Source organism: Cyprinodon variegatus, unplaced genomic scaffold (assembly GCF_000732505.1).
Source record: "Cyprinodon variegatus isolate N-32 unplaced genomic scaffold, C_variegatus-1.0 Scaffold1290, whole genome shotgun sequence".
Taxonomy (NCBI): domain Eukaryota; kingdom Metazoa; phylum Chordata; class Actinopteri; order Cyprinodontiformes; family Cyprinodontidae; genus Cyprinodon; species Cyprinodon variegatus.
The window spans coordinates 94810-119297 of NW_015151743.1; the positions used below are offsets into that span (position 1 = coordinate 94810).

Sequence of the window (24488 nt, forward strand, 5' to 3'; positions counted from 1 at the left end):
AATAATAATAGTTGAACTTTATTGATCTCACAATGGAGAAAGTCGCTTCTGCATACTAACTCATCCGCTTGGGGAGCAGTGGGCTGCCACTGTGCGGCGCCTGGGGAGCATTCAGGGGTTGAGGGTCTTGCTCAGGGGCCCAGAGTGCAGGCTGTTGGGATCAAACCGAGTACTTCCAAACTTTTTAGAACACAGGCGCACTGCTCTAACCACTAGGCAAACACTCCCCAAAATATTCATTAATAAATAATAAATATTCATTATCTATCTGTTTATCTAAATTTACTTGTATGTTTAAATTCATTCTAATTTATTAATTTGATCTTGCTTGCTTAATTCTTATCAGATGTATTGGGTTGTATTGTTTTATTTTGGCTCCCTTAGTAACCTTAAGTTCTGTGGTTTTTGCATATCTCCAGTATTTCATTATTTTAGACAGCTACAATTAGATAGCATTTCCTTTGTGGCCGTAACCATTTGTTAGTCCTTAGGGGATCATGTGAGGTCCATGTGTGTGTGTGTTCTTTGGGGGCACTGACTTTTATGCATGTCACTGATTGGCTGAGAGGTTTTTATCCTTTTTACACAACTTTTGTAAAGTATTAGGGAATGATGTTATTAAATATATGATTGATTGATGCTGTGTTAAATATAAAGATAAGGATTATGAGTTATGCTTTTTGTAAGATCAAAAAGACGAATATAAGAGTATTACTTCGACTGGATCTCCTCTTAGTACTGCATTGTTCTTGTTTTAAAAGAGCACAGTAAAATCATTGAACATCATACTTTATTTAGCCTGAATTCCTGCCAAAACCCAAAGGCAGACCCTTTTAAAAACTGATTGCATGATCATCTAAACCTCCTTTTAACTGTATAATGTTCTCTTCTTCAGGGATCTTTGCACCATCCTTTTTTTAACCCCACTGTCATCTTTTTTAGAGTTAATTTCTGCATGCAAAGAACATTTCTTTAAAATTGAAATAAGAAAAACCCAATACATTTTGTTAATTAAAAATACAGAAACTTTGAGGAAAAACAAAAAAAAAAAGGTTTAAGAAATAACTTTGCTATTTTATCTGATTTCTTTCATGATTTGTATTTCAGATTTACCGTTTTCACATTTTATTATAAAGAAGACAATCTATTTTTGAGATTGAACTTTACAAATTGTATTTGTTTCAAATCAAGATCATATTATCTTAACTTCTGGGGTTGGGCTTTCTGCTGGAGTGACTGTGAATTAGTTTGGCATTGGTATCGGTTTGATTAGACGTTAGACACAGCATTGTATTTGTCAATATGCGCATCAGTAGAATGTGATCCTTAAAACTCAAACTCAATCTAAAAGAAAAGAAATGTGAAAAGAAAAAAAAAATATATAAAATTTCATAAGCTCAGAATGTTGGACTCAGAATTCAGCCGAGACAGACAGTTGTATAATTCAAAGCATTTATTTATAATATCCCAGGCAGATTAGCATCGACTGCAGAAAAGATCAGAACAGGAAGGCTCGAAGTTCCAGGAGTCCGAGGCCTTGTCAGGGATACCGATGAGAACAGGAACAGGTTGGTTAAGGGTTCCAGGAGTCCGAAGCCTTGTCAGGGATACCGATGAGAACAGGAACAGGTTGGTTCCAGGAGTCTACAGAGTTCAGACGGAAACATTCAGATGGGAACAGGCAAGCTCAGTGGTAGAGAGGCAGAACAGGTCAGGATAACAGGAATACTACGGAAAGCTAAAAAAATGCTCTCTCCACTTGAGCCAAGATAAGAAGAGGGCGGGCTCAGTGGATTAGAAGCAAATCAGAATCAGGAACTCAGAAACAATACGAATCACAAAAAAACCCTCTCTCCACTGGCCCCGGTGAACAAGAACATGAACTACCATAGAGCATCAGCATCAATAATCTGGCCCCGATGGCTGGGACAGAGCCGTATATAAAGAAGCAGGAGCAAATGGATTAGATGAGTGGAAATTGAAAACTTGCCAGAGCTAGGCAGGTGAATGAAATGAGCAATTAGGCCTGCCCTCAGAGCCATGATCATGACATAAAAGATATTTGGAAAATATTTTTAAATGATTAAAATTTATGTGAAAACAAATTAAGTAACATTTTAGAAAACAGAGAAGTTACTATTAAAACATTTTTCAAAGTTTAAGTTTTGAATTAGATTTTACAATATGTGCTTTTTATTCATTTACAAAATATGCTCTCTCCTTTCAACAATAATGGAATAATTCACTCCATTTTGGAAGTCTTTTTATGTCTTTTTGACAAATAATACTGTTTTAAAGGCAACTTTTGGTTGGATTATCCACATCTGTAAAGTATTCAAACAGTTTCTAGGAGTCGTTTTTTTTATAATGTCATTTAAAATCAATTGGTGTTGTTCACTACTCAGACAGAGCTTTTCAAAAAGTCAGAAAGTTTGCAGTAATAGGTTCTTATTCATGAGTCAGCCAGAAACTATTCATATTCTTTCCTTCTGAATTTAATAGACCTAAAAATGTTGTTTACCCCAAGCCACAACAACAGTTATCTTACACTGTTGAGGTCCAATGGAGCAAGTGATGCAAATCTTGAAAACGATCTTATCTAACCCGGTGTTTTCACCAGGAAGGAAAGGCTCATTCCACATGCATCCTCCGATTTTCTCAACAGATTTGCACACCTACATAGCCAGCAAAAGGAAAAGTTTTTCCATACTTGTGTTAGGAAGAAAGTATTTAATGACACAATATATAATAGTTGGTTTTCTTGACTATGACAAAGAAAGCAGAACCTTTACATATGAATGACAAATATTAAGGTATGAACTCAGAGGCCAAGGAATTTGGGGAAATATTTGAATGAAAGGGCAGCAGGTACACCTCATAAAATAGGCAAGACCAAATCACTGACAGATGAAGAGGACTACATTTCTATACTTGTCTATACCTAATTGTTTGAACACATTTGATCCCTCATTGTCTTCACACAGTCCCAACATGTAAACATAGAATAGAATAGAAAATCCATTTATTGTTCCACAATGGAGAAATTCTGGTGTTTACAGTAGCAAAAAGATTACATAAAAAATGGTCATACTTATTTAAAAGTAACTCATGCATTAATTACTTTTAAATAATCATAAAACACCTCAAATTGTAGCTCATTTTTCTCAATACTATTCATTCACCTTTCATGGGGTCAATATAGAGCACTATCCAAAGTAGAAAAGGAGCTCCGGACTGATAAATCCAGACTGTCTTTATCTTTACATTTCATTAAGCAACGAAGACACACATGAACGATGCTGATCAAATTGGGACAACAGCCTTCAGGAAAAGAATAACCAAAAATTACACAAATGTAATGTACACTATACAATTTGAAATATACAAAGCTCTGTTTGACCTTCGTTGTCCTCCTTCATCTCTAGCAGTTAACCTCTAGTGCAGAGGTCTTCAACAGAGGGTCTGTGACCCCTAGGGGGTCCACAGAGGTACTGCATGGGGGTCGCAAAAGTTTTGGTTTGATAAGACTTTTTTTTTTTTTTTTTTATTCCTCCCTGCAATTATTTTCACTACTTGAAATGTCTTTAAATCCACATTAACATGAATTCAACACAGATAAATGGAGGCAGAAGATCAGTCATCAATGCACACATTCAGCGACACACTGGAGCTCTTTCAGGCTGGGCACCGTTTCATTCACAACACCTGTCCCATCAACCAGGAATCAGAATCAGAAATACTTTAATAATCCAAGGGAGAAATTACTTTCATTACAATATTCCATCTATAATAGAGTGACTATTGGACCAGTTTGATATAACACAATTTCATACAATATGTATAATTAGGGGGTCCCCACTCCATCTCGCTATCAATTTGGGGGTCATTTGCCTGGAAAACGTTGAACACCCCTGATCTAGAGGACAGCCTTAGCCAGTTGTAGCCTCTTCTTGCTTTATTTTCCTAGTGGGCTTCTCCTTTGTAATGCTATTCTCCCCCTGGTCACCAGCAGCCTTTCCCCCGCCATCAGCAGCGCTATCTGAAGTGAAGACCTATCCGATCTCTCGCTGTGCTCCTTCAATCCTCTGCAGTTTCCCTCTATAGCTAAACCCAGCTTGCCATAGCATCTCCTAGCTCTGCTGCTGTTTCTTATTGGATCTACTGCTGTGCTCCTCCGTTCACCTCCTGAACTATTATCGGTAAACAAAGTCCATAAATAGTTCTACTATAGAGCTTGCATCAAGACTACTGAATTGATATGACATCTACGTGGAAATGCAAGCTGCTCCATGCACATTTTTGACGAGTGCAGGAAAAGTTTTAACGTAAAGCATGATTTTAATCCCAAAATAATCAGGCTCTCTATAAATACTTGTTTCCCATTGCCTTGGATGCTAATTGTAACAATATTTTTTCATAATTTCTTAGCAGCACATTCTTATTTCCCACTAAACATAAGCGAAGAATGTAAGTAAGATAAAAACAAAATGTAATAATAGCCACCTTTGTACAAATGAATAACTGGTTGCTTCAGTTGATTAATGTCAGCTGATCACAGTAGGCATGTCCATCTTTAGAATGTATTCTAAAGCATTGCTGTTTGTAAAGTTCACTTTGCAACTTCCTACTCTGACGATCTTACTGAGCTTAAAGTATCTTTGTGATCAACCTACAAGGCTCTGGACATCGGTCCCAAATCAACTGCCTAAAACAAAGTTTAACACAATTATTAAGAAGGATTTTTTTCCCTCTTGTATTTGAAGACTCATTGTTGCTTTTAAAGCACTTCTATTCTGAATTTGCACTAGTGTTGGGATCATTGGTGTTAATCTTAGTGTTCAGCTACACGAAGGCTTGGTACATATTGGGAATATAATCAACCGTAATTCGCCCCTAAATACTTTGAGGTAACCATGTTTCCCACTGACATCGTTTAGCTTGTAATTTAATGTATGGTTTGACAAAATTGCCATGTCTGCTATGCTATCCTAATGCAAAACATTCAAAACTGTCAGATAGATTAAGAAACAAAAGCACTCCTGTAGAGGAGTGCCATTTCAGCATGGTACAAATCATGAACGCTGGTCAATCGCTGAAAAGTCTCCAGGATTAATTGACAGGTGGCCTCACATTAGTTCATATCTACAGACTCTCCCTGTCCATTCTGAGTAAGCTGGAGTTACATTACATTGACAATAGGGCAACAAAAATATTATATATGTGTGAAACTGGTATAAATTTCATTTGAAATACTAGTCTTTAACTGCAGTGAAATATTTGGTACATAATTTTCATTCATTTATGCATTTTGTTCTGTTTATCCGGGGCTGGGATTCCCAGATTTCCCGATCCACACACACTTCCTCCAGCCGCTCTGGGGGGACCCTGAGGCGACACCAGGGCAGCTCAGAGACATAGTCCCTCCAGCGTGTCCTGGGCCTTCCTCCCAATAGGACATGCCTGGAACACCTGCCAAGGGAAGCGACCAGGAAGCATCCGGAACAGATACCCGAGCCAACTCAGCTGGCTCCTTTCCACGTGGAACATAATTTTATTTATCAGAATTTTTGCAGCTCTGCATATTTATTTTGTTGTTCTTTAACAAAAAAACTTGCTTGTGACTAATAGTGAATAGTGGTCCTTTTCAGAAGCTATCTGGTATTCAGTACATGCAGCCTACTGATTTTTAAATAATTTATTATTTAAGACACTGTCAGGGATGAGATAGCTCCTTAAGTTTAATCATAAAAGCAGTAATGTGGACACTCGGAGCATTTGTCACCTCATTTAACCCATGAGTTCAACCCAAGAGAGACAAATAGCCAAGACATATTGGAAGGCAAGTCCAGAAGGTGACAGAGTGTATGGGTCAATTCTTATGCAACAGCCTGGGAGACCAGTGTGTGGGAAGAAATCCTCACAACAAGATGTGGGATAACATAGTATGCATATCTGTGTGCACTTATATGTGCACATAGTTTCCAGCATTTGGCATCTGTAATTTCTGCACCCCCCACATGACAGGCCTCTTCACCTTTTGCCCTAGGCTAAACAATCTAACCCGCCTTGAACTCTGCTAAGTGAAGTATTGCACTCTAATGGATTCTGTTCTTCAGCAGAACCAACTTTAGTTACACTGATTTATACACTGCATCCAGTGCATTTGTCTCTGGTAAGGAAGGCAGTGTTAGAACAAGCTCCTTTATGCGATGAAAGGCTGCATGAAGAGTTTAACTGCCTGGAGATTCAACATTTTCAAGATTATCTTCATCCAGCCCAAGTAAAAAAAAAATTACAACTAACAAATAACAAGCTTAATAGAGCTGAAACATGCAGCATTATGAAATTACATACAGTTCCTGTTAATCTCAGAGACAAAAAATATAGTATTTTTTCTTGTGTCTATGGCATGCAACATTTATATTTTCTATAAAAGAAAAAAAAAATCAAAAACTCCTACTTGCAGTGATATATCATATCTTCCATTTGACATCTTACAGTCAGTGTAGAACTCCTTACAAAGGTCGTATACACCATTTGCTGTTGGTCTGCAAAATGTCAACCTCTTCAGTTTTGCTATATATTGACTGTCCTGACATATGTTTGTTTTTTTGTTTTTTTATGCCGGCTCTAAATCATGTATGATGGATGTTTTCTGAGAGAGAGACAGAGAGAGAGAGTCATGACCCAATCTATGTTTGCCAGAAAAGGAAGTTTTGCTTTTCTGCAACACTTACCTGCTGCCTTGTATCTTTATGAGCTGTTTTCAATTTGAGGAAGCTGTCCCATTGTTTCAACCGTCTTCCTTTCACCTAACAGGATATTCCCCACTGATGGCAGTGATGGAGAACACAACATGGCCATACCCCTCATACGTCCCCCATTATCTCCTGCGTGGTGACCCTTTTGCTTCGAGGCTATCCAAAGAGGCGGACATTATAGCAGCATTTTACATCTGCATTATAGGTAAGTCTTATATAGGTAAGGAATCCATACCTCGCATTTATAACTCATCCTTCACCTGAGGAGACATCCATTATCATACAAGAAAGAGTTTCCACGTCACCTCAGATAACTATGTCAGGCTATTACAACCTTTAGAGTATGTGATGAATAGAAATTGGTATGCAAGATAAGACAATAGGATAAGAGAACTGGTATGAATGAAAGAACACAGCTTCACAGAGTGTTTGGAGGAGAGCTTAAGTTTTATAGGTTCACCTTTATATTTTCTAAATGCATTTTAAGGTAGTTAAAGGACATATGTGCGGACATAATGCAAGTTCTCTACCTGTCATAATTAGTGAATACTTACTGAAACGTTCAAAAAGGCTCCTGAGTTGAGAGGCATTCATTCTTTTCACATTTTGAATGGTTATATCCGAACTCTCCATAAAGACCTCAAGGTCCAGGAACATTTCCACATTTCCCCGATCCACTTACACAGCCCCCCAATCCAGCATTCTCTTAAATCCTGTGACCTTATTGTCATACAATTATTGACTGACCTAATTACATTAGTTTTTCAAATAAATCTATTGACATTCGCATATGACATAAAACGCTGAATAGTCTCATTATATTCCTATATAAAAAAAAAAAAAAAAAACAATTTATCCTTTTACACCAAGTGTCAATCCTGACAGTGCTTCAATTGTCCTTTTTGAGCTTATATAGAATTGAGGCAAAGGGCATGATGGGCAGACATAAACAGACATGTCACAATCTGCTTCCAGTAGCGGAGAACTAACAGAAGGCCAGATGGTAACTACTAAACAACTAGCTCAGCTGTAGTAGGCTGCTTACTTGTTCCCCCCGCACACATGTATCGTACCTCCATTGTTTTTGTAAATATAAACTAAAAAAGCATTCTGGGCGCGCAGACCTTCAACAAGAAGCAATTTTTGTCCCAAATTGTGAGTTACAGCTACAGCTAACACTCGCGAATGATCTGGAGGATTACCAAATTCAAATGAATTTTTCAATGGCATGAAATGTAACTATGGTTGAAAAAAAAAAAGTCCATAAAATCTTTTGATTGATTGGTTGATTGGTTGACTTTATTGACCTCACAGTGCAGATATTTACTTACATCAGCTCAAATAGTCAAAGACGAAGAATGTGCCAAAGGAAGAAAAAGGTGCATGGGGGGGGGTTAAGATGGATATTCATAGGTTGGATGTTCATAAGTTTGCATTTGGTCCTTCTATCAATCCAACAATGTTCCCTTTTCTTGTGTTTTCATCTTCATTAAAATACCTCCAGACATTTTGAGTCTGATGCTGAGGCTGTCAATTATCACTGCTGCCACCCTCTGGTTAAGTGAGGAACTGCTTATTCGGCCAAATATCCCTATCTCACTACGTCAGAGAATGCTTTAAAAAAATCCTGTATCCAGATTATGATCTGAAACATCACCAAAGTTTAATGGATTGGTACTTGGCATTAGGATCATCTCTAATAAAACTTTCATTAAAATCAGTCTATAACTTTTTAACATAGACAGACAGACAGACAGACAGACAGACAGACAGACAGACAGACAGACAGACAGAAATTCTCATAAAAATAAAACCTTCTTGGCGGAGGTAAAAAAAAAGGGCTTTATTTACTAGCATATTGATCCAAATGGGCATAATGGTCTCTCAAAAAAACTTTGTAAGGTAACAGAACGAGCTACTGGTTTATAAATAAAACAATCTGAAATAACTATGATTATGAACCTTTAATTCATAGTTTTATTTTTTTTTTCAATTGTTCAATGGGACCGGTGCTCATTTGAATTTTGCATTATTTTGTTTATTATTGCTTTTAGTGTTTGCCTTCATATGCAATAAATGCACATCTTCACATTTCAGGGTACATCTATTTTTTTTCATGGGACATTTGCATTCATTTTTATATTGCTATAATTTGACCCTCCATATATTTCAGGAATCCCATCACAATGTCTTTGAAAATTTTCTTGTGGCCCCACCCTGCCAAACTTAGTATCTCACAACCCCCACTTTGAGAGCCTCTGTTTTAGATTGCTCCCTTTCCTGGTTTTTAAGCTGGCCTAAGAACCACAAACAGATTCTTCTTTCAGATTCAGTTTCCTAAATTTATATACAATTCTTTTCCCTTCCACAATTACTATTCTTTCTTTTATTCTGTCAAACTTTACAAAGATACAAAAAGGCTTTCAGCAGCACTTTTTGGCTGTGGCATCGCTATTTTCTAAAACTTTAACATGGCCTTTCCTGCAGCTCCTCCAGAGTTACCATAGATCAATTTTTTACTTCTTTGATTAATCCATTCCTGACCAGCGACTATGATTGAATAACACTTTATTTTGGTTATTTACAAGGTAACAGCCAAATCTTTAGTTGCACAGGGTTTTATCTGGGTGTACAAGAGGACCTGGATATGGAGAATAGGTTTTATACCAGTCTTGATATTTCATTTTTATGGCCCTCATACAGTTGAAAAAATTCTTGATTTCCTAGAGCAGACTTTTTTATAGATTTCGTGAGGGTCTATTTCCTTACTACGATCCCTTTTTAAGTGGTTGGGTTAGGGCTAGTTCATGTACATACTATATTGATTCAAGTGGGCTAATAAAGAGGCATTACAGAGTTTCCTAATGATACTGCCACCTGTTGCCAAAACAGAGCTGCAGCAATCTTCTGCTCATTCTCGGAGCTTGCGCTATTACTTAACAAGGTTTCTCTTACTTTTTTCAACTTACATGGAATTACCATTGGTGTCCTGTTTGAGCTGGTTGCCGACTGAGTCTGAATATCCATCTTGAATAGAACCCTTAGATTATGTGTTAAGTAGGAGCCTTTTAACAGTGAAGGGCCTAAAGTCACATCTGTTGAACAGTGCGGGAACTTCAGACTCAAAGTAAATTCAGGAAAATAAGCTACGGGGTTGCATTGGTGCTGAACCACTGTGGAGTCAGCTTGCTCATCAGACGCTGTTTTAGTCATAAAGGGGGTAATGAAAAGGCTGTTATACAGATATTTTTCACCCAAAACTCACATCCTGTTTCTTTAATACTTTAGTGCTAAAAATATTTTGTAAAATAGCATTCTTCTGCCAGGCGAACAGACACACAAGTCTAGCACACATCACGACAATGGAGGCATGTGAACTGAAGTCTGGGAACTTTTAATCACAACTCGTATAGGGTCTTCAAAATCTATGGGCTTAAGCATAGCACCCCTCTTCATTCTGGTGTCTATTAAGTAGCACATTCTTTGTGATATGTTTTGTTCCAGAACCACCTATTGGTGGGTCCCACCCTAACCCCAGTCTCACCGAGTGGTAATGATTCTGGTCCAGAGTATTTAGGTATTCACCTGTTCACTGGGTTAGTTTAACAGTGCATAACCAAAGCTCTATTCCATGTACTATGCTTCAGTCATCTGGTCAGGATGTTATTCTCTACGATAACCTGGCTAGTTGAGTTTCCATCCGTCCATTCATTTTCCATCACGCTTATCCCATGCCGGGTCCTGAGGGGTGCTGGTGCCTACCTCCAGCTCCCTACAGGCGAGAGGCAGAGTACACCCTGGACAGGTCGCCAGTCCATTGCAGGGCAACACAGAGACAAACAGGACAAACAACCATTCATGCACACACTCGCAGCTAAGGAGAATTTAGAGAAGCCAATTAAACTAACAGTCATGTTTTTGGACTGTGGGAGGAAGCCGGAGTACCCAGAGAACACATGCAAACTCCATTTAGAAAGACCTCAGGCTGGGAATCGAATCCAGAACCTTCATGCTGCAAGGCAGCAGTACTACCCACTGCTGCACTGAGCTGAGTTTCCATTTTGTAATCGGTAATTCCTCCACTCATAAATTTGTGTGTTTTGGTCATTTGAACATGATCTGAATATTGATGAAGGCTCATGCACAAAAATGGGTTTGCACATGCTGTCTGCTGAAGTGCAAACACAAATCAATTTTGCACCATTATAGAAGATCTGTTCCATGTCTACTGTACGTTCACATTCAGAACATCAGGCTCTTAATGTATTAAAAGGTAGTTTCCTTATATTTTATCTTCAACCTTGGGATGTGAATGTACTGAATTTAATTTATCTGGTGTATTTTTTAATTATCAGCCATGTTCCCTGATTCCTTACCCATATTCATTACTCAGATCAGTGCAAAATAATCTCACAGACAAGCAGCTAAGTGAAAGACATACCTATGGGGTATTGTCTTTCCACAATAAATTAACATATAACTGGAGATACTATCATAACAAGACCAAAAAAAGGTCTAAGATCCGCTGCGAAGATAAAACTAATTTACTAACAGGAAAACTTCTAATTTTGATCCTCACAAATCACTTCTTAATTAAGCTTAGAAAAACCCAGGAGACCTATTTTTTGTTTCCCCCCCCCCCTATTAATAAATGCAACTTTAAATGATGGTGGCAGCATCATCAGCATCATGCTGCACATTTTGGATAACATTAACTTCACCATCATGCACAATCTTGGTCTCTTTCATAAAATCCAAATAAAAGAAAGAATAAGTGAAGTTAAAACATTGAAAAGGGTATGCAGTATTTGTAAGACACTGTCAAAGTTTGCAAAAACATGAACATATCAAATCCTCAGATCTCTTTGAAGGTCTGAAGTTTTGAGAATTTAGACGTCCCTGTCTCCCCTCATATCCTGTCAGCGTTCCATTGCCTATGATCTCTCTGAGAAAAAAACAACAACTTTGTGTGGTCAGTAGGGAAGTCTGCTGGGTTACTGACGGAGTGAAGATTTATTTTGGTGCTTAACTCTTGTGGTAGTGCAAAGAGAACATTAGTAAATCTAATAGGGAGGGGGGCTGGTTAAAGGGGACAGATTGTAAAAAAGACAACTTTATGTGCAGTTTCAATGCGATGAAGGAATCAGCTGTGCAACTAACTACATACACATATAAAACCCCCACCAAGCCTTCCTACTCCCTCTGCCCACTGTTTGTGAAGGAAGATAAATAGGAGAAATGAAATGTGCTCTGATAACATCAGCTAGACGTCCCATGGGACCCAGAAGCCTTAAACTGTATCACAACACATGCTCTGCCGTTAGAGAAAAACCTGCTATTAATACGCCTCGCAGTCGAACAGAAACTGGCCCATCAAAAGAGAAGATTTAAACTTGGGGCAGGGAAGCAAGTGGAAACAAGCTGTACACATTTACAGGGTTTGTAGGCATTTGTTCAACCATCCATTGTTCCTCTTGGCAATCTGTGGATTTTTTTTTTCAATCACTATTTCAGTAAACCTGGAGGATTTGAACAGAAATAGGCTTTACTTTCTGTATTAAATGATTTTTATAATCAAAACGGTATAGCCTTAAATATGAAATCTAAGTTCTTAAAAAGAACTGGTTTCAATACAAACTAAAGGAACAAATTGTACTAATTAGTAGGGCTGTAAATCAGCAAGAATTTGTTGAAAAAATATGTAGCACCGTACATGTGTCACAATAGGATTTAGATACTTTAAGGAAAGATGCCATATTTCTGGATGGTGCAGAGCAGCTGAATAATAGGCACATTGGTAGTGCACTGCTAGCTAGTGGCTGGGTGTTTAAGAGTAGTTTAAAAGTAAGACAGTAAATTGACATCTGCATATAAATACTTATTATCTTTAAGATCCATTGAGCTGTATTTTAACCCAATTCCAGCATCATACAGCATAACCAAATATTGTAAATTTCTTTGTATAATGTTTATAATCATAACAATGGATGTTAAATTGGAATAAACCAAACAATTCATTCTTTCAATCGGGGCGATTAGATATGAACTGAATAATGCTACACAGTAAAAAAAAAAGGCAAAATAAGGCAAGTTTATTTATATAGGCTAATTCAGTACAAGGTGCTTTGAAATAATAAAAGCAGAATAAAAGAAAGTGTCATGATGGGTTCACTGAAGAAGACCCAGTTATGCAGAACACCACTGACGGACACAAGGATGAAAAGTTTAACAGTTTATTTATGCACAACACAAAGAATGTACTGATTCTGGTTCGGGCCTGGATTCTGGTTCACCGGAGTCTGCGTGAGAGACAGCACAGTTAGAGACTGCTGACAGGGTTTGATTTCCAAAGGTTCACTGATTGTACCTTGAGGGTTCTTGAGGTTTACTTTGGGAGAGTCACTGTTGGTTCTGGAGAAGAGTTTATCAGCAGAGTCCGTTTGCTGCTTCAGCGTCTCACGTCTTAGCTTGAACAGACCTTGGCTTAGATTTCCCAGCTCTAGTCCTGAGCTGCTTGGGGGTTCTCTGAGAATCTTCAGGGTTTGGCTCAGAGGGTCGGCTCAGCAGGTTAGCTCTCCCAGAGCTTTCACAGAGGAGGCACAGGTTTCCTGGAAAACAGAGACAGTAGTTAGAATCCAACCTGGATTCAAAGTCATGGAGATACACTGGATCTAGGCTTTAGCGCTGACCAACTGGAACAACACTGCGGCGTTGAGGCAAAGTCTGAAGACAGCTTATGTAGTGGATCCTCTGATGATCTTGATGAGCTGCAGCTGTGCAGGAGGCTCCCTCAGAGGATCCACGGCGGACTCTGCTGGAGAAAGATGGGATTTCTCCAGCTCCCAACAGAAAGTAAAGTTTAAAACATGACAAATGCAGTCAGTAAAGAAAATAGAAAAGTTGGACCTGAAACTTAAACAAATAATACCTCGGTTAACAGTTAACAGTCAAAGGCAGTTCTAGAAAATGGGTTTATAACTTTAACTTAAGCACTTTAACAGTCTCCTGGGAGTTTCTTCTATAATAGTGGAGCATAGAACTAAGAAGGTAGAACACTCAGCCCGGTTCTAAAGTCCTTCCACTGGCTCCCTGTAGCTCAGAGAATATACTTTAAAATTCTTCTGTTAGTCTATAAATCACTAAATGGATCAGTACCTCAATACTTAACAGATCTGTTGTCAGTGTATCAACCTCCCAGACCACTCAGGTCTTCAGCAGTTAGTTCCTAGTGAGAACATGGGCAGCAGCGTTTTGGATCATCCGTCATATCATCAAGAATTCAGTCATAATCGGTGGTTTCTAGCTGTAGTAGTTGCACCAATGTGCTAACTCTGGATTTCTGCTCCCTTGGTTCAAAGTTTTTTACTCAGTTTTGTACTTAAAAAAACAAAACACTTTAAATTCAAATAATTATGCTTTAAAAGAGGCAGTTTTGTGTTTTTAAATGGATTGTAGTTTAATTATACCACTATAGTTTGTTCAACTGTGAAAAAGGTTGGCCGAAGGGGAATGTAAAACATTTTTTTTTTAAATCAAAGTGGGACTCACCAACAAAGTGAAATTTCTTGCTGGGCTCCATTGACTGGATGTGTTCTTTCCTTTTATCCAAGGTGATTCTGAATTGATTGTTAGCTTATTTTTCTGTGAATCAGACAGCAAAGAGCAGAAGACAAACCTAAAGAAATTTTACGTGCGGATGGGAATTAGGGACATGTTGTGCTTCCTATTGATTACTAACCCTGCTGTTAATGAACTGCTCACTTTGTTTGATTACTAAAGCTCTAACTACTCCTATTTGGGGCCCATTATTTGAGTCTGGAGGGCAAAATTAGTGGTGTTATCATGTGTTGCAGCTAAGAAAAGGATTTCACATTGATGATAGATAGGTGGTTGATGTGGTGTTTCAAACCAGTTAATAAGATAAAACTAGGGACCTATAAAAGAGGTGACTATTGCACAAATGAAGTCTCATCTCATTTACTGTCCTGGATCTTTTTTTTCCATCTCCAGTTCTTTGTTTTTGGGCATACAAAAAGTGATTTTTGGGCTGGATAATTTCATTTTCACATTCTTCAAGTGTTTTTGTCATAAACATGAAAACAATTGATCAGACTGTGTCCTGTTTTTCTGTGCCATTGACTTTCACTCCAAGTATTTTTTTAATGCACTACCACTTAGATCTGAGCCCATGTTTCCTAAAGAATCCTAGGAGTGTATATCTATTTGCGGCTCCTAGTGAAGCCATTTTATGAAAAATTATATAATTCCCCATATTTTTTCATATATATATGTATTTTAGAATTGCATTATAATATATATATATATATATATATACATATATATATATATATATATGTGTGTATTTTAGAATTGCATTATTTTGAAACTGAATATACATTGCTAAAAATTGTAAAGAGAGCATGTAAACCACGCAATGTAACTTGAAATAATAGAATAGGTCTGTGCAATCAAACTGTATACACTGCCAAAAACATTCTGAAAATGAGTAAACATTTCTTAATATCAGTGTTGTTACCCTTCATTTCAGTAGGAAAATCAGATGATCTGCCAATGCTATTAGCATTTTCCCCTTAAAAAAAGATAATCAGATATTGTGCACTTGTAATAATTAACTGAGAATTGTTTTTTTCACATTTTAAATGTAAATTGCCTTATTCTATTGGCAACGTGTCTCACCTAACTGCTTAATTCAAGAAAAAATGCACTTCTTTTAAGAAAAACTGACCTACTTAGATTTCCATTTTTTGAAGTGCTTGGAAGCAACACTGATTCACAATCAATTTCAAACGCTGTTGTGTAAATCGAATAGACATCAGGTGGAACTTACTGACAATTAGCAAGGCACACTCAATAAAGTACTGGTTCTACAGGTGGGGGTCACACACCACTACTCAGCACCTATAATTGCTGGCTGATGTTTTGGTCACTTTTGAATGTTGGTGGTGCTTTCAAACTTGTGGTAGCATGAGACAGACTCTACAACCCACACAAGTAGCTGAGGTAGTGCAGCTCATCCAGAATGGCACGTCAATGCGAGTTGTGGCAAGAAGGTTTGTTGTATCTATCTGCGTAGTGTCCAGAGGCCGGAAAAGCTACCAGGAGACAGGCCAGTACACCAGGAGATGTGGAGGTTGTCCATAAGAGGAGAAAAAAACCAGCAGCAGGACCAATACCTCCAACTTTGTGCAAGGAGGAACAGGAGGAGCACTGCCAGAACCCTGCAAAATGACCTTTAGCAGGCCACTAATGTGCATGTGTCTTCACAAAGGGTTAGAAACTGACCTCATGAAGGCCAAACGTCCAAAGATTGGGGCCGTGCCCAACAATTCATACCGAACGCTTGGCATTTGCCAGAGAACAGGATTGGCAAATTTGCCACTGACGCCCTTTGCTCTTCACAGATGAAAGCAGGTTCGCCAAGCACATTTGACATACATCACAGAATCTGTAGAAAGTGTGGAGAGTGGTCCGCTGCCTGCAACATCTTTCAGCATGACCCGTTTGGCATGGGTCAGTAATGGTGTGAGGTGGATGCACAGCCCTCCATATGCTCACCAGAGGTAGCATGTGTCATGATGGGTACTCTAAGAGTGACCCAAATATGCAGAACACCACTAGACGGACACAGGAGTAAAAGTTAACAAGTTTATTTGTTCACAAGCACACTGATTAGACTGGTTCTGGTTCGGGCCTGGAAACTGGTTCACCGGAGTCTGCGTGAGAGACAGTTCAGTTAGCGTTGCACTTAGGAGTTGGCGTCCTTGATTGTTACTGATTGTACCTTGAGGGTTCTTGTAGATAACTTTGAGAGGATCACTGTTGGATCTGGAGAGGAGTTGATCAGCAGAGTCCGCTTGCTGCTTCAGCGTCTTACATCTAGTTCTGAGCAGACCTTGGCTTTGGGTTTTCCAGCTCTTAGTCCTGAGCTGCATGGAAGTTCACTGAGGTTCTTCAGGTTTGGCTCTGAGGGTAGGCTCGGCAGGTTAGCTCTTCCAGAGCTTCACAGAGGAGAAACAGGTTTCCAACTGGATCAACACTGCGGCGTTGAGGCAAGGTCTGAAGACAGCTTATATAGTGGATCCTCTGATGATCTGATGGGCTGCAGCTGTGCAGGAGGCTCCCTCAGAAGGATCCACGGCGGACTCTGCTGGAGAAAGATGGAACTTCTCCAGCTCCCAACAGCATGACTGCCTTTAGGTACCGAGCTGAGATCCTCAGACACCTTGTGAGACCATATGCTAGCCCAGGGTTCCTCCTAATGCAGGACAATGCTAGAGCTCATCTGGCTGGAGTATATCAGCAGTTACTGCAAGATAAAGGCATTGAAGCTATGGACTGGCCCACCCATTCCCAAGACCTGAATCTGATTGAGAAAATCTTGGACATTGTGTATCAATCCATCCACCAATGTCACGTTGCACCACAGACTGTCCAGGAGTTGGCGGATGCTTTTGTTGAGAAGATCCCTCAGGAGACCATGGGCCACCTTATTAGGAGCATGCCCAGGTGTTGTAGGGAGGTCAAACAGGCACATGGAGGCCAAAGACACTACTGAGCCTATGTATGTTTGTACCTTTTTAAGGGCATTACATCGAAGTAAGATCAGACTGTAGTCTTATTTTCCACTTTAATTTTGTGTGTGAATCCAAATTCTAGTCTACATTGTTTAATATATCTGATCTCCATTGATGCTTTTTGTGTGATTTTGTTTTCAGCACATTCTACTTTGTACAGAACAAAGTATTCAATGGGAATATTTCATTCAGATCTATGACATGTATAAGTGTTCCCCTTTATTTTTTTAAACTATGTAATATTGAAGTCATTATCAAATTACTTTAGGCCTCCAGAAAGCTTCTGAACTAAAAAAAAAAAAGAAGAAAATAATGAAGAGGTCAGTGAACACAGGGGTGTCTTAAGCAGAGATGGTGGAAACAGTTCATTGGTAGTTCTATCATGTAACAGTGAAATAAATTAGCAGAGGAATTTTTATAATAATCACACAATTTTTTATATGGAGATAGTTTAAGTGTGCACATTTACCTAAGAAATCACCAATACAGTAATAGATTGATTCCCACATATTATGCAAGGCACCTTTTGATCCAGGGCTTAAGTGTAACAATGACATTTTTAAAACATTTTTTTGCAAACAGAAGAATTTTAAAATTTTTTCACTTATGATGAAGTTTCAGATTATTTATAGCTTTCTTAAAAGAATACTAGAAAAGTACAAAAATCCACATTAAAGTAATTTATTGTGAATAAAAACATGAAAAGTTACAAGGACTTCACATAGGATAAGGAATGTTCAGACTTTACCACATACTTCCAGGGTAAAATAGGTATGCGTATGTATTTTAAAGCTTCTAAAAAAAATCTAAACATTTACTTACAAAAAGGAAAATAAGTAAATCCAACTTACTTAGATATGGCCTGCTTTTTAGAGTTTGGTTTTTTTCTTATGTTTCTATATTTCCCAATGCAACAGCTGAAGCATAAATGGAGGAACCCCAGAGGCTAAGCAGTTAATTAATCAGTTTCTGACCATAAATTCAGCTTCTGTGTCTTTTGCTAGTTAAAAAGACTTCAAATTAATAGAATGTAACAGAGCGTCTCACTAGTGCTTGAAGGCAGTCAGGAGAATCACATGATTTTTTTTTTCAGAGCATTGAGCTTCAACCCCAGGTGGCAAAACTCTGTATGTACATGTAAAAAAAAAAAAAAACAACATAAATAAATGATGCCAAGGTTGAACATTCTGGGGTTTGTGTTCTCCTGAATTGGGGTAGTTACAGACAGAAACAGTTAAATTCAAAATAGACCAAAAACCAATCAAACATATACTAAGTTATCAGACCAGTATTTTTATGCCAACAACAAAAAACATAATTCTAAGCGATTAAAACACACACACACATATATATATTTATATTTATATATATATTTGAAGTTCGAATTCCGACCTGGGGTCTTTCTGCATGGAGTTTGCACATTCTCTCTGTGCATACATGGGTTCTCTCCGGGTTCTCCCCTCCCGACCCCAGCAGGGATAAATGTGTCAGAAAATGGATGGATGGATATAGGATCTTTCATCAACAATAACTATTTTTTCTATAAAATAATGAATTTAAAACAACGAAACACAAAATTATTTCCGAAAACTGTTTATTGTCCCTGCTATATTAAGTACCGACTGAATGAAGTGAAGATGTGGGGTTTCTTAGACGTGTTTAATGACATTTTAATAGAATATAATAAAACAGAACTTAGTATGTCACCTTAGAAATGACAAAAAATTAGATGAATAAAAGAAAACATATGAAACACTTATAATCACAAATGAATAGAGATGTAAAACTAACATTTAGAAACAGGATATGTTGCCTTCCTGTTTGTGAAGCAGAAGCTAACTGTGATTTACAGTGAGGCTGCCCCAGTAGATGAACTTTTACCAGCATTCATCCTGTCTAATCATTACATCTTCACCAATAAAGTGCATCTGATCAAAGACACTGTGGAAATGTGCTAAATACCTAAGGAGGGTTCTTCCTTGGCTGCAGCTCCCTCTAATCATCACATCCTCCACCTTGTCTGCCGACCTCCCTGCAAAACAACAAAGCAACAGTTTCATTATCCCAGCTGCAAAGTCAAATGGAAACAGCAAATGTAATGATGGATAACACAATAAAATGAGATGTTTTAAAGGGATTAAGTGGAAGATCATTTAAAATGTATCTGAAAATAAGGCCTTTATATGTCGATTTATTACAATGCCAGCCTGAGAAAGGGATCAGAATCAGTGGGTTATTTAAGGACACTGATCCATCAGAATAGCAACTCCCCCCGACTGATAGAAAAGCCCGCTTGAGTGAGAAAGCGTATTTTCACATGTGGTGCTTTGTTTGATAGCCCACAATCACAACTATGCACTCTTTCAGTTAACAAATGCGCAGTTGAGATTAATACTTGCACTATTGGGATTGGCCAATACGCTCTTCAAGTTATTGGCAGGAATTTGTCAAAATACCTTTGAAAACTGACTCAGTTGTCCACCCCTGTTGGGTGGCATGCTGACAGGGGTGCTGACTATAGATATATAGCAAATAAAACAGCAATACAGCAAATAAAAAGGTTTCCACCTCAGATTTTAGTATGTATACAAATAATTTTGTCAAAATTTTAGTTCTATGTTTGGACCGTGTGGAGCTGCTAAATGAAGTTGAAAATTCAGAGGCTGACCAGACCGTAAAACAAAACAGCAAAATAAAAAAGCTCAACTAAATTTTCCAGTCTAGTTTAGTTATTGTCACAATCTAAAAGCAGTGACCATGAGGCAAGGGCCTCATGACTGAGTGAAGTTTGCTCCATTGTTCTGTCCCCCATTAAAACAAAACAAAACACTGCCCTCCCACACCTTCCTAGGTATGCAGTCGTCCTGTCTTTGAAGGACCTTTATTCAGCGGAACAAAGAGCATCCCAACCACCAATGTTTTTTACTCATTAGTCAAGTTATTTAAAGAAAAGTTTAAATATGTTTTTTCTTCATTTCACTTCAGTTTGAACATCAGTCTGGGCAATAATTTTTCAGGACATTTTTCATGGAAAAAAGTGAAGAAATTCTTTCATTCAAGGTCCTGGCTCACACAAAGAACCAAGGTAATAAGCATTGAACGATATGCTGAAGCCTTATTTCTATTTACCCTGTATGAAAAGGACTTTAGATGAACTGTTGGATGAAGATGTGCAACGCAGAAACCCAATAGTCTGACATGAAAATTAATAAACAAACAAGGTTAGTTCTCTGTGACTGGAATACAGAGTTCAAAGATAAGCAGATGTGGCTATACCTCAGTGTGGATTTAAATAAACAGTTTCTTAGAAATCTCGCACTCATACTCTGGTTTGAAACTTTCACCCCCTCGACGTTTGTGTTGTGCTCCTATTTTATTACTTTGTGCAGCCTTCTTGTTTTTGTCTACACCAGCTTTACAAACCAGAGTCTGAATGTAAAACTTGTTTATAGTTGTTAAGTAGCTAAGTGAGGAGAGCAGCTGCAGGCCTCCATGTTCAAGTCCTGGCAGAACAATTGGATTTAGTTTTGTTGTGGTTGTTATAGTTTTCACTATATGTTTAATGTAATTGTCCTGCTGGACTGGGAACCTAAAATTTCAGGTCTTTTTTTTAAGCCTCTAGCCAGTATGAAGCCTGTATTAAACTTCATCCATCTTCTGATCGACTTTGACCAGCTTCCATGGTTGCACGGCCGACATACATCCGCCTAGCATGAATATCACACACGACAATCACTTACCTTTCAGTAAAATTATTCTCGACCCTCCTCGACTAGTTTACTCTCATAATTCCTATTTTTCTATTTAATCAGGGTATACAATTTTTTATTTCATTTCCTTTTACAATTAGTTCATATTTTTAATAAGTTTCTGATTTTTGTCATCGTTGCAGATCTAATTTTTTATCATCAGTCCATATGAGGTGATTCCAAAATTATAGGTGGTGTCAAAAGAGCAAAACTGGGACGTAAGTAGAAAAAAACGCACATTTTTACATTTCATTCTTTTAGTTCTGTAGGCATTGCCAGAGTTGGCTGTAAAAAAAATAATACTAACCCCTTGGAAGTTTCATTATGTAATGTCAACAACTGCTTTTCTGATGATAACGTTTTATTCCATTATCATATTATTTTCATATAATTGTTGCAAACATAGAACGCATAAAAAAAAGGATTAAAAAAAATCCAGACCAGATCTGTAACACTTTTTTTTTAGAAACACACAAAAAAGAGGTTTTTGAGAGCAACTTTGTTGTTTTCTCAAGTTTTGTTTGTCCAGAAATGTTTTGCATATTTCATTTTTTCCAATTGCATTGGTTAGGTTGAGGTTTTGAGGACCCAAATGCAAAAGCGAGGAGGCAGAGATCAGATTTGTAGATTTGATGAAGTACTCACAGGCAACTCAGGCAGGAACCGAAAAATACAAAAAAATAACAAATACAGAAAAAAACAAAACCTTGGAGACATCAGGAAAAACATACATGAGGAGCCAGGAAAAGACGAGGAAACAGCACTGAGGAACTGCACAGGGAGAGTATATATGGGAGACTGAACAAAGACAGGACTAATGAGCTGATTGGGAGCAGGTGTGAAGAGAGGATTCTATAAAGGAGCTAAGGAAAAGGAGACCAATATAAGAGGGCAACAGAGGGCAAGTAAGAAATACCTAGAAACTCAAATACATTCTGTCATGTTTGTCTTCAGGGATCTAACCCACATGCAGAACACTCAAAGGCTGGGAAAAAGTTCACAAAGTTTATTTGAACAGTTCACAATAAATGCACAAATATTTCTGGGATTAATCGGGTCCGGGTCTGGTCACGACTGGTTTCACTGCAGAGAGGGACAGATTGGTTAGCAGTCTTCCAGTGAACTTGCAGATTGTGTGTTTGCAGGTCTATACCTGATCAGAGATTAAGCAGAGCGGTAGAAGGGGTGAACCGGGAGGGTCCAGAGGCTGATAGCAGGCAGAGGGCTAGGCAGAGGCAGGGCTGAGTTGTAAATCTTACAGAGCAGGTTCAGAGCTTCTCTCTCAGCTCTTTCTGAGAGCGGGCAGGCAGGTATCAGACTGATTCGGATTTCCAAGGTTCTTCAGAGAACAGACTGCTTGATTTCACGCTTGAGAAACTCTTCCAGGTTTCAGGTTTCCAGGCTGGTTCTTCCTGAGAAGCAGAGAGGACAAAAAAACAGATTAGGTTCAGATTCAGGCTTCAGGGGAGTCAGAGATTCAGACAGGCAGGTTGGCTCAGGCTTGCTAACCATAACTGGCAAAACACTCTGGCGTCGGAGTGTTGCTCTGCCTCTCCTTAAATGCTGGTCTCCTGATGAGCTCATGAGCCGCAGGTGTGGTAGTCAGCTTCAGCCCCAGAAGACCTAGAACGCCCTCTGCTGGAGAAAGGTGGACAGACCTCCAGATCCCAACACATTCAGAGAACACCACAAAATAGGAATTAAACCAATAAAAGTAGAAAACAAAGAAAACCATGGATCAAAGTGAAACTGAAAACTCAAAAGAAGACTTAAACAAAACCAATACCATAACTTGTACAGATTTTCATTATTATTACTAGTTGTTAGTGTAATTATTACTTTCAAATTTCTTGTTTTTGTGATATGTAGTTTTTACAAATGTCCTTTTCACATCACATCACTTTGTTCAACTCTGGGGGCGGGTTTTCCTCTGAGTGTGGAGTGAAAAATCATTTCGGTTGGTCTGTTGGACGCATGCAACTACATACTCATTGGTCAATGTGTGCATCAACTGTGGGTTTTTGTATTGGGCTCAAAGGTATAGGGGAGGATTTACACACATTTTTTAAAAGACCCACCCATTTTTCTCTGGTGGATCATGCCCCCGAAACCCCCGAAGAAGAGGTTAATCCTTCTCACCTTTTTCAACCTCAGAGCTGTTTTTTCAGGTCTGGATGGTTCCCAAAACATATTTCATCATTGGAATGGTTCATGCAGGATGATTGTAATTATAGATAAGATAAAGTTAAATTAAAGGCCAAAACCTTCAGATTTCTGTTTGTGAAAAAATGTGAAAGCCATGGATGCTGTCCCTTTCATTTTGTATTTATGCACTTTTCTGTGTCATTTACTCCTATTTGAATGTGTTCCACTTAAGCAATGGTTATACTCCCGCAGCAGTGTGTTGTAGTGAGCTTGTCGCAGATATTTTTCATTTATGCTAAATTTTGAAGTGTGGTCTGCGCTATGTTATTCCATGCCACAACGCAAGAGGGACAATCAGGAATTAGCTGTGGATCTAGATACGGCCGAGGTGGTAAGGAAGTGGGGGCAAGTTTGTGCAACAACGGAGGGACATGAAGTTGAAAAACAGCAGGGAACCACGTGGAAAAAGGGTCCCAGCGTTCTCGCGTACCTCGCTCTTCTAGCTGGTCCAACTTCACGAGTCGTTTTCTCCAATGGCGGTCATACAAACAAAACAAGCCAGTAAGGTACCAAACAGGAGAAACGCATAGTGTATAACGGATGTAGATTTGGCCAATCAGAGGCCTCTTGTCTGCGGCACCGTCTGCAGTCACCTACAGTTTTGAAGAGGTGTGCCAGAGTGTCTGCGGAAGGGTCACATCTGCTTTCACTGCAACACACATGCAGACGAAATCGTTTCTGAGTATAAATCAGCCTTTAGTGTTTGTAAGAACAAATAAAGGTTTAGAAGTCACTGTTGCTCAAATCACTTAGATAGACTGAAATATTTCCTGATCCCTAAACTGCATTTTAATCATGAAATCAAACTTTTTAACCCATCTGTTTCCTCAAAACCAGACATTATTAACTGAAACAGCATGAGCTCAGGAGGACCAGAGGAAGACTTGGAGTAACTTTCCTTTATATCCGTATCAGTGCGTTATCAGACTCATTAAATTAGCCAAGCTAAATGAGAGGAACAGATGGATAAATGTGGAGAATGTAGATCTTTGGGGGTTAGATGCTGTCTGTGCAGTGTTTATCCATTTTAATAAACAACTTTCACATCAACCCACAGCATTTGGGAATGCTCCCACAGCCCAGTGTTGGCAGAGAGCCTCCATTCGCTATTATGTTTCTTCCTGGTGCTGTGTATCATATGAGTACATGGAAATGGGGAGATGCACAGTCTGCTCATT

General features: G+C 38.5%; 1 protein-coding gene across 1 annotated transcript in view; it reads left to right on the forward strand.

Annotated features, from left to right (window-relative positions):
• LOC107102658 (opsin-5-like) overlaps window positions 1-24488 on the forward strand; it is an 86971-nt gene that overhangs the window by 14208 nt on the left and 48275 nt on the right. Inside the window, exon 2 of the mRNA XM_015402046.1 lies at window positions 6820-6966. Within this exon, the coding sequence (XP_015257532.1) occupies window positions 6834-6966 (133 nt within the window). The 5' untranslated portion in view covers window positions 6820-6833. The remainder of the gene's footprint in view (window positions 1-6819; window positions 6967-24488) is intronic.